At 40.7% G+C, this 12,104-nt stretch overlaps 1 protein-coding gene across 2 annotated transcripts in view; it reads left to right on the top strand.

Moving 5' to 3' along the window:
* LOC124721987 (diacylglycerol kinase 1-like) overlaps positions 1–12,104 on the top strand; it is a 326,009-nt gene that overhangs the window by 153,447 nt on the left and 160,458 nt on the right. For both annotated transcript variants that reach the window (XM_047247159.1, XM_047247158.1), the window contains exons 10-14: positions 259–540; positions 4,921–5,041; positions 6,636–6,760; positions 11,501–11,635; positions 11,772–11,927. In XM_047247159.1, the coding sequence (XP_047103115.1) occupies positions 259–540; positions 4,921–5,041; positions 6,636–6,760; positions 11,501–11,635; positions 11,772–11,927 (819 nt within the window). The remainder of the gene's footprint in view (positions 1–258; positions 541–4,920; positions 5,042–6,635; positions 6,761–11,500; positions 11,636–11,771; positions 11,928–12,104) is intronic.

The raw sequence follows: 12,104 nt of genomic DNA, 5'->3' as shown, positions 1-12,104 counted from the left end.
CTTTCTCAGATCGAAAAATTTTAAAGTGGATATTTTTAAAGACATAAACACCTAGAGTAAAGTGTTTTTTGAGGTGAGGGGGGATTGAAGGTCATGAACCCCACGACACTTCCTCCCCTCTTCGATCAAAACTGCTCATATGAGGCCACAAATAAATTTTAAATAGGCCAAGAAATCATCCTGATGTCTTTTGTCACCTTTATTGTACTAGGGCTACGGGTGATCCGTGCGCTGTGATTGGAAACGCTCTTGTTACAGGTCCAGTCGGTGTCAGCCGAACCAGTACCACACCCAGCAACAATAATGACTGCGACGACCACCATGACCACCACGACCACCATGACCACCATGACCACCACGACCACCACGACCGCAATGGGCCACTACCAACACGCAGAAGGAGCGTACCCGCCAATGTCCTTCCAGATAATGCCGCCAACGAACACGTGTCCGTTGGTGGTCTTTGTAAATCCCAAATCTGGAGGACGACAAGGCGAACGAATGCTCCATAAATTTCAATACCTGCTTAACCCCCGCCAGGTAAGTGCCTACTGCAATACAGCCTTCAATTGAAAATGATGCAAATAAGATCTTTGGAAAAGTCATTAATTGTTTTTTTGCAAATGGGCTTGGTCTAATCTTTGAAAAAACACAGTACATCCAAATTTCTGCTGCAAAAAGTACAGTCCCTTCAATAAATATAGCAGCACATCAACAGAAGTCAGTAGACAGGGTAGAACATACTAAGTTTTTGGGTGTACACATAGATGAGAATCTTAATTAGAAAATTCATATTTTGGATCTTCTAAAGTGACTAGGTTGAGCAACTTTTGCAATCAGAATAATTGCCCATTTCTAAGGTATAGAAATTAGTAAGCTAACATACTTTGCATACTTTCACTCTCTGATGTCATACGGAATAATATTTTGGAATAACTCAACAAGTAGACAAAAATTATTCACTGCTCAAAAGAAAGTGATTAGAATAATGTGTGGGGTTCATAGTCGCACATCTTGTAGGCATCTTTTTAAAAGATTGGGGATTCTTACAACAGCCTCACGGTACATTTACTCGCTAATGAAATTTGTTCTCAACAACATGGACCAGTTTAAAAACAACAGTGACATTCATGATTATAATATCAGAAAAAAGAAAGACTTACACTATCCCTTACATTATGGAAATGGAAGAGGATGTAGATGAAGACGAAATGGGAGATAAGATACTGCGTGAAGAGTTTGACAGAGCACTGAAAGACCTGAGTCGAAACAAGGCCCCGGGAGTAGACAACATTCCATTAGAACTACTGATGGCCTCGGGAGAGCCAGTCATGACAAAACTCTCCCATCTGGTGAGCACGATGTATGAGACAGGCGAAATACCCTCAGACTTCAAGAAGAATATAATAATTCCAATCCCAAAGAAAGCAGGTGTTGACAGATGTGAAAATCACCGAACTATCAGTTTAATAAGTCACAGCTGCAAAATACTAACGCGAATTCTTTACAGACGAATGGAAAAACTGGTAGAAGCCGACCTCGAGGAAGATCAGCTTGGATTCCGTAGAAATGTTGGAACACTTGAGGAAATACTGACCTTACGACTTATCTTAGAAGAAAGATTAAGAAAAGGCAAACCTACGTTTCTAGCATTTGTAGACTTAGAGAAAGCTTTTGACAATGCTAACTGGAATACTCTCTTTCAAATTCTGAAGGTGGCAGGGGTAAAATACGGGGAGCGAAAGGCTATTTACAATTTGTACAGAAACCAGATGGCAGTTATAAGAGTCGAGGGGCATGAAAGGGAAGCAGTGGTTGGGAAAGGAGTGAGACAGGGTTGTAGCCTTTCCCCGATGTTATTCAATTTGTATATTGAGCAATCAGTAAACGAAACAAAAGAAAAATTCGGAGTAGGTATTAAAATTCATGGAGAAGAAGTAAAAACTTTGAGGTTCGCCGATGACATTGTAATTCTGTCAGAGACAGCAAAGGACTTGGAAGAGCAGTTGAACGGAATGGACAGTGTCTTGAAATGAGGATATAAGATGAACATCAACAAAAGCAAAACGAGGATAATGGAATGTAGTCAAATTAAGTCAGGTGATGCTGAGGGAATTAGATTAGGAAATGAGACACGTAAAGTAGTAAAGGGGTTTTGCTATTTAGGGAGTAAAATAACCGATGATGGTCGAAGTAGAGAGGATATAAAATGTAGACTGGCAATGGCAAGGAAAGCGTTTCTCAAGAAGAGAAATTTGTTAACATCGAGTATAGATTTAAGTGTCAGGAAGTCGTTTCTGAAAGTATTTGTATGGAGTGTAGCCATGTATGGAAGTGAAACATGGACGATAACTAGTTTGGACAAGAAGAGAATAGAAGCTTTCGAAATGTGGTGCTACAGAAGAATGCTGAAGATAAGGTGGGTAGATCACGTAACTAATGAGGAGGTATTGAATAGAATTGGGGAGAAGTTTGTGGCACAACTAGACTAGAAGAAGGGATCGGTTGGTAGGACATGTTTTGAGGCATCGAGGGATCACAAATTTAGCATTGGAGGGCGCCGTGGAGGGTAAAAATCGTAGAGGGAGACCAAGAGATGAATACACTAAGCAGATTCAGAAGGATGTAGGTTGCAGTAGGTACTGGGAGATGAAGAAGCTTGCACAGGATAGAGTAGCATGGAGAGCTGCATCAAACCAGTCTCAGGACTGAAGACCACAACAACAACATCCCTTACTCAACCTATCTTTGGCACAGAAAGGGATAAAATATGCTGTTATAAAAATTTTCGACAAATTACCAGATTAAATAAAATGTCTGACAGACAGCAGTAATAGCTTCAAAAATAAATTGAAATCATATCTCCTTGACAACTCCTTCTACACCATAGATGAATTCTTGAATAGGTATAGATAAATCTATAAATATAGTATATGTATTTTGTGCCATTTAAGGATATGGGGTAAATAACAGAAATATTAATCTTTAACTCTGTATTATATATATATATATATATATATATATATATATATATATATATAATCTTGTTTCATATGTGCATTTCTTGTGCACTTTACACGTTCCACACCATAACGGCTACCGTACCGTGCGATTGATCAATGGAACCCGCAACCAACTAACTAACATTTTTCCTGAGACATGTTAAATGACTGAAACATAACGCAGAAGGAAGCCCCACATAAAAGCAAGTATTTGATAAAAGGAAATCAAAGTACTATGCCCGGTTGCATTGAATCTTTATGTGGACTGGAAGATTCTGACTGGAGAACTGAATAAAACTTAAATACAGTGGAGAGATAACAGGGATGATTCTCAACCATATAAAAGTAAGAGTACATAAATAGATAACAATTTAATTAAGAAAGAGACTAGATTAAAGGCAGACTGAAATGTTCCGTTGTCCGACTGCGACTAGATCCCATGACCTTTCTGTTTCGAGACATGCGCTTTGTCACTAGACCACTTAGCCCGACAATATACTTTTGTACTGTTGCAAGAGGGCTCTTGTGTTGTATTTTCTCAATATGTCGTTTAATATACAGGCCTAGGTACCGCGAACAGAATGGTTGAGCCAGTGTAAGAACATCATAGACATTGTTTGACAATTCGAGCAACTGCACTAGGCGCAGACACCTTTGATTGCGCTCAAGAATTCTATTGACTCCAGAAAAAAATGCTGTCGTGAACTTGTTATTAGCTAATCATTGTTTTCTTAGATTCACTGTTTGCGGAGATAAGCATGTAACTTCTAAGTTACATTCTCCTTGTCTTAATGTACGTACATAGGAGTGTTCATTCAACTGAGGGGCTTCAAAAGTAAGTTACACATTATAATATCAAATCAAGTAACTGTTATTGGAAGATGTACTACACTTCAAACCGACGTAGATACGTGGCACTATTTTTCATCATAGTCACGAAGTCTTTGTAAACAACGGTGGGGACTTTCTGCCAATCGTTCAGTTTCTCGACGGTGGAAATCCGCCCCTTGGTCACGAAGCCATTCGAAAAACGCTGTGTCAACATCTTCATCGGTGACAGATCTGGAACTGGTGCGAACCACTTCCTCGGCTGCCTGCAATGGGCCGTTTGTAATCTATGTCGATGGCCTTCCTTCCTGATCAGCATCATCTACATCTACATGGATACTCTACAAATCACATTTATGTGCATGGCAGACAGTTCATCGAACCACCTTCACAATTCTCTATTATTCCAATCTCGTATAGCGAGCGGAAAAAGCGAACATCTATAGCTTTCCGTACGATCTCTGACTTCCCTTATTTTATCGTGGTGATCGTTTCTCCCGATGTAGGTCGGTGTCAACAAAATATTTTTGCATTCGGAGGAGAAAGTTGGTGATTGGAATTTCGTGAGAAGATTCCGTCGCAACGAAAAACGCCTTTCTTTTAATTATGTCCAGCCCAAATCCTGTATCATTTCAGTGATACTCTCTCCCATATTTCGCGATAATACAAAACGTACTGCCCTTCTTTGAACTTTTTCATCCACCTTTCTGTCGCCACGGCCAAATTGTTGGCACCATTTCACTACAGCTGGGCGCTGCATTACTTTTGCTCCATATACTGCCAGAATTTCACGGTGAATCTGTGTGAAATTTAGACGTTTTGCCCACAAGAATCGTACAGTCCCACGTGCTTCGACTATGGAGTACATTTCCAGTTGCCACGCCATTTTATTCCCACAGTGTGAGGCATTTGTCATACGTACCACAGCAGAGCTGTGTCAGCAGGAAACGTAGAACTCTCTTCTGACAATGCACCACCGCTGTTGTTCAATAATATTAGCGTGAGACGACATGTATAACTTACTTTTGAAACCCCCTTGTATGTCAGAGAATTTGTTTACCTTAACTTTACACTCTTTCTATCCCGACAGGTGTACAATCTTGCAAAAGGTGGTCCCATGGTGGGCTTGACCCTTTTCAAAGACTTATCCAACGTCAGGGTCATCTGCTGTGGAGGCGACGGAACTGTGGGATGGGTTCTCGAATCCATGGGTAAGTTTCTGCACACACAGCAATTTTTGTTCTGTTACTTCGATTAATAATTAAATATGTGTGATCAAAAATACTAAGTGAAAATACCGTTTAATTCTTACCCCATTAAAAACAGCAACCAGCCACTGCTGATGTTGCTACTTATTAACAAGTAATAGCACCGTTACCGGTTTCGAAATGACAGGTTCATCGTCTGACGGCTGTGAACGTGTATCATTTCATTTGGCTTATGCTGAATACGAGATGTTGATTGTTTTGGGTGAGCAGAAAGTTTCTTAAACATACCTATGAACTGAAACAACGTACCCATGTTACATGTACCTCACAAAACATACCGGTGCAGCATTATGTTCACATGATGATAACGACTTACAGCATAAATCAGTTTACATTCTGCTACATCCATGCTCAGTATCCATTTTGCAGCAAACTGCATCCGCTTTTTTGTGGCTGTTTGTAACGGTATTTCCGTTTTCTTCATTTTATCGAAACCACTCGTTTCAAAGTCGGAGCAGGTAAAGAGAACGACTCAAAACACTAACTTATGGCTGTCTGCGTTTACGAAAAGAATGAACGGTACGAAATTTTGGTTGCCTGTGGATGAAACCCAAGTCCGCCGTATTCCTATGAAAAATCCAGCCAGAGTCAAACACCAAACATAGTCCCGTCTAGCAGCGTAACTCGTCAACAGGAAGGTAGATGGCAAGAGCAGTGACACAACTCAGAAATGCAGTACTTGAATAAAATCGACTTGAAAAATTTAATAGTACTTATATCGAAGTAATATAAGCTTCCTATAAATTCCAAGTCATTCCAGCAATAAATTCCATTACAAATGGTTCAAATGGCTCTGAGCACTATGGGACTTAACAGCTGTGGTCATCAGTCCCCTAGAACTTAGAACTACTTAAACCTAACTAACCTAAGGATATCACACACATCCATGCCCGAGGCAGGATTCGAACCTGCGACCGTAGCAGTCGCGCGGTTCCGGACTGCGCGCCTAGAACCGCGAGACCACCGCGGCCGGTAAATTCCATTACAGTCCATACAACAGTAATATGTACATGTACTTCTATACTCGTCGAATGTGAGGCGTTCTCAGGTAGTTATTAATTAATTCTTTGAGTTGTATCACTTTTCTTGATAATCTAAGAACTTTTCTATTTTTGTTCTGGCCCCTCCTGTAATACTTTTGCCACTTTGACAACACACACACACACACACACACACACACACACACACACACACACACACACACACACACATTGAGAAATATCACCCCAGCACGTGTATGGCATCAATTGTAAAATAAAAAAGTACCAATTTTCATATGAAGTTCCCGTGTATGCCTTACAATCCGTCCCTGGAAATATATTTGTGATCCCAAATTCTCCTTTGCCGTTCCTTCTCACTCCTTTTATGAAAATGTTAATAAACAAAACATATTGTGTTGTGCTACGCTTTATGCTTGTCTTTCACTCGTGTGCTAAATGACAGTCATTAAAGTTTAACTGACGTTCGTAAAACTTTTTGCTTTCAATTTTTACACTGCAAAACTCCAACCAAAGCTAACGATTTTTCTCATTTGCAGATCGCATCCAATACGAACAACAACCAGCAGTTGGGGTCATACCACTTGGGACCGGAAACGACTTAGCAAGATGCCTACGCTGGGGCGGAGGCTATGAAGGAGAGAACATCGGCAAAATACTTAAGGTAGGTATCCAGTCATGTGAGAAAGCTCTTCATTTAACACTTTACGGCACTGAATTCCTTCCGTCCGCCTTCGTAGCTGAGCCGACAGCATGTCTGACTGCCACGGGGAGGAGCCGGGTTCTATAATGGAGTGCACTAAGCCTCTTGAGAACAATTGAGAGGCTACATGAACGCGGCGTATCGAGTCCTGTTTGTGGAAAGCTAGGACAGTCGCGTGCTGATCCCATGACACGCAATAACGCATCCAAATGATACTGCAAGGTGAAGGACGGCGCGGTGGTCGGTCAGCTTCGTGGTGACCAGTGGGTTTCACCGCGGAATTATATTTTTTCTTTTGGTTTTTCTTTCCATCATGCAATATCTCCGTGTTGCGTTGTTTTTCCGTGACATTTGTCTTTATTTGCCTCTTAGACACACACACATACACACACACACACACACACACACACACACACTCGCAATAGTGTTTCCAACCCCTTGAAGTGGAGATAAGGGACAATAGTGTATAACAGAGGTGAAAATAAGGGATAAATGCAGAAAATAAGGGACCTAAAGTGGACTCTTCGTACAGAATAGTAAACAGTAAATAATCGTATTATATGATTATTCTCCATAAAAAGTTATATCATTACATTAACAACACAAATTACATACATTCCTGCAAATACTAAAAAGAAAGAAAAAACACATCATCAGACAGGTTCAGTACTTGACAGATTACCCTTATTGTGATTTAAAACCTTATCTTTTAACTATTGATGGCATTCTGGAATTTAGAAACAGATCTGCCTCTTTCTGTAAAAATGTGTCGCTTTTCATGAAAGGGACAAAATCCTAACAACTGTATTCAAAATTTACGCTAACCAGAAGTTCTGCTCTTATTTGATTTACAGTCTATACTACCTCCTTTCGTGTGTCACTCCATTTATTATTCATTAACGGAAGAAATTCTTTCTGTACCTGCATTTGTCCCATGCACACGGAAAACAACGGCAATTGCCTTTAAAAGATTAGGCAAATTGACATTTCCTTTTTTTAGCGACGTGAAAACATCAGCCCATCTTTAACAAACTTTCCCTTGCTGAGAGATGGTATTTTTTAAAACATGATAGGATTGGTAAATGTTGAATACAGTCCGTGTGTCCGCCATGTGCAATACCAAAATCCTTCTTGCAGAAATAATATGCTCTGTGATGATTCTTCTTTACATGCCAGTGTATGTTTATGCCAATTTGTGCTTTACACACATAACATATTTAGTTTCTTCCTTGGTGAATTTTCTTCTCGAGTATACTCATAAGCATCACTCATCTTAACTTTATACAAAATATTTCAATACCTAACTGCTACACGTTGTCCTCTCAGAACACAACTACAACGACTGAGCGATAGTGAAAGAGGAACACCTCGTCACGCATCGAGAGGTATCGGCCCGACGCAACAACGAACGGAAGTCATATTGCCGTGCCTAAATTCATCGATGGGAGGGGGTGGGAAAACAAAGGAAAGTAATTGACAAAGAGTATCAAAGCAGTCATCTACTTTAAAAGAATAAATGGTTGGATTTCTGAAAATACGGGCTATATCTTGAAAAATACAGGACCCGGGATTTCGTCCAAATTAAATCAAAATACAGGATTTGCCAGGATATACAGGGTAGTTGGCAACCGTAACATATACACACACGTTACATACTTGAAGCTGAAAATAACGGATAGAGCTCTCACTCATTATAGATTAAGATGCTGCGACGTGCGGTAGTCATTGCCAAAATTTTAGCTCAACAGAACAATGACCCCTCATGAAAATCAGGCTGAGATTTAGTCGATCTAAGGAGATGATGGCAACGAGGAAGTCTGGTTATATGAAAAACCTGACATCCTTCCTCTTAGGTTAGAACTAGTTCGAGTCCCAGTCTGACACACAATTTTAATCGTGTAGGAAGTTTCAAAACGGTACACTTCTCATTGCAGCACGAAAGGTTAATTGTTATTAAAACGAACATTTCACACTGTTTTCCTTCTTTTTTCTTCCTTTTTTCTGTTTTGGTAAACCTTGAGTCCAACGTTGTGTAGGGGATAATAATAATAATATTTTACCCTCTTTCTGAGCTCAACATCTCACTAATTCTATAGGAATGCTGACTCAATTTTCCAGGCTGCCAAACGGGAGATTTCGATACACAAAATGGTCCTGGCGTCAACTGATGGTGTGTGTCGTGTTACATTGTGGAATAATGTGTGTATAGAGCGTGCAGTAACTGAGGGTGAGAAATGAATGGACAGTCAGGGACCATCATTTACTCATTTCAATAACTTCTTTCCAAAACAGTGTGATACACAAGGGATAAACCGAATGATGAAGTGTCGTTTTAAACGGACTGGTCTTGTATTCGGGAGAATGAAGGTTCCATTTTCCATCTTGCCATCCTAATTTAGGCTTTCCGTGGTTTCCATAAATTACTTGAAAGAAATGTAGGTGTGTTTCTACTACAGGGTCACATTCGACTACCTGTACTATTCTTGTCTAACTTGAACTGTATACAGGGTGGTCCATTGATCGTGACCGGGCCAAATATCTCACGAAATAAGCGTCAAACGAAAAAACTACAAAGAACAAAATTTGTCTAGCTGGAAGGGGGAAACCAGATGGCGCTATGGTTGGCCCGCTAGATGGTGCTGCCATAGGTCAAACGGATATCAACTTCGTTTATTTAAAATAGGAACCCCCATTTTTATTACATATTCGTGTAGTAAGTAAAGAAATATGAATGTTTTAGTTGGATCACTTTTTTCGCTTTGTGATAGATGGCGCTGTAATAGTTGCAAACATATGGCTCATAATTTTAGACGAACAATTGGTAACAGGTAGGTTTTTTAAATTAAAATACAGAACGTAGGTACGTTTGAACGTTTTATTTCGGTTGTTCCAATGTGATACATGTACCTTTGTGAACTTATTATTTCTGAGAACGCATGCTGTTACAGCGTGATTACCTGTAAATACCACATTAATGCAATAAATGCTCAAAATGATGTCCGTCAACCTCAATGCATTTGACAATACGTGTAACGACATTTCTCTCAACAGCGAGTAGTTCGCCTTCCGTAATGTTCGCACATGCATTGACAATGCGCTAATACATGTTGTCAGGCGTTGTCGGTGGGTCACGGTAGCAAATATCCTTCAACTTTCCCCACAGAAAGAAAGCCGGGGACGTCTGATCCGGTGAACGTGCTTCGACGACCAATCCACCTGTCATGAAATATGCCATTCAATACTGCTTCAACCGCACGCGGGCTATGTGCCGGACATCCATCATGTTGGAAGTACATCGCCATTCTTTCATGCAGTTAAACATCTTGTAGTAACATCGGTAGAACATTACGCAGGAAATCAGCATACATTGCACCATTTAGATTGCCATCGATAAACTGGGGGCCAATTATCCTTCCTCCTATAATGCCGCACCGTAGATTAACCCACCAAGGTCGCTGATGTTCCACTTGTCGCAGCCATCGTGGATATTCCGTTGCCCAATAGTGCATATTATGCCGGTTTACGTTATCGCTTTTGGTGAATGACGCTTCGTCGCTAAATAGAACGCGTGCAAAATATCTGTCATCATCCCAGAATTTCTCTTGTGGCCAGTGGTAGAACTGTACACGACGTTCAAAGTCGTCGCCATGTAATTCCTGGTGCATAGAAATATGGTACGGGTGCAATCGATGTTGTAGCATTCTCAACACCGACGTTTTTGAGATTCTCGCGCAATTTGTCTGCTACTGATGTGCGGATTAGCCGCGATAGCAGCTAAAACACCTACTTGGGCATCATTATTTGTTGCTGGTCGTGGTTGACGTTTCACATGTGGCTGAACACTTCCTGTTTCCTTAAATAACGTAACTATCCGGTGGACGGTCCGGACACTTTGATGATGTCGTCCAGGATACCGGGCAGCATACATAGCACACGCCCGTTGGGCATTCTGATCACAAAGCAGCCAAGACGATATCGACCTTTTCCGCAATTGGTAAACGGTCCATTTTAACACGGGTAATGTATCACGAAGCAAATTGCCGTCCGCACTGTCGGAATGTTACGTGATACCACGTACTTATACGTTTGTGACTATTACAGCGCCATCTATTACAAAGCGAAAAAAGTGGTCCAACTAAAACATTCATATTTCTTTACGTACTACAACGAATATGTAATAAAAATGGGCGTTCCTATTTTTAAAAAACTCAGTTGATATCCGTTTGACCTATGGCAGCGCCTTCTAGCGGGCCAACCATAGCGCCATCTGGTTTCCCCCTTCACGCTAGACGAGTTTCGTTCTTTGTAGTTTTTTCGTTTGACGCTTATTTCTTGAGATATTTGGCCCGGTCACGATCAATGGACCACCCTGTACCTATGGTTTATAATATTTTGTTTTTCTTTAATTGTAGTATCTTAACATGTCCAATACCTTTGAAAAAATGAGACACACATGAATAAAGCTACTAGCACTATAACTACTGCCCCGACTTTCCTCCCCTGGCTGCTAAACACCTGCGAAAAAAAAAATACGAGCACTAAGATTTGAACCAGCAGCCTCCAACCTGTATCTAAAACAGCTTTATGCGTTAACAGATCCGGCTACATGAGTGGATGTATGACTTCGCAATGGGCACACCACAGTTGTTTTAAGAAACAGAATCGTTCCACAACTGAATGATCTCAACTTTTGTGTTCCAGAAAATAGAACGTGCTTCCCAGGTAATGATGGATCGATGGCAGATCGAAGTTATTCCAGAGTGCACGAGCGGAGACGAATTACCGGGAGACCCAGTGCCTTACACAATCATCAACAACTACTTTTCTGTGGGTGTGGTGAGTATAGCCACGCAATACCCATTATAGAATCCACAGTACTTATCCACAAACTATTTGCAGATGTCGTAGAGTCTGTATTTACAACGGTGCATCAAACTGTTGACTACATCCGTCTTCACTTATATTTCACCAGGACGCTGCCATATGCGTGAAGTTCCATCTGGAGAGAGAGAAAAATCCAGAGAAGTTTAACAGCCGCATGAGAAACAAGCTTTGGTATTTTGAATTCGCAACATCGGAACAGTTTGCAGCGTCCTGCAAAAACCTCCATGAAGATATAGACATCACGGTAAGTGGAATTATTTCTTTGCACTTTCATTCAGTTCCCACTCATGAGAGCCACGATTGGGTTATTTAGTAATTATTCTCTTAAGCTAGACCAGTATCTCTGTTTCGATGTGCACAACATATTGCGAGGGCGTGCTGAAAAGTAATGCCTCGGAATTACTTATGGGAAAGCTCTTAA

This window comes from Schistocerca piceifrons, chromosome X (genome assembly GCF_021461385.2).
Source record: "Schistocerca piceifrons isolate TAMUIC-IGC-003096 chromosome X, iqSchPice1.1, whole genome shotgun sequence".
In the NCBI taxonomy this organism is placed as follows: Eukaryota; Metazoa; Arthropoda; class Insecta; order Orthoptera; family Acrididae; genus Schistocerca; species Schistocerca piceifrons.
The sequence above is the reverse complement of the archived record's forward strand: the minus strand, read 5'-3'. Positions and strand labels throughout refer to the sequence as shown.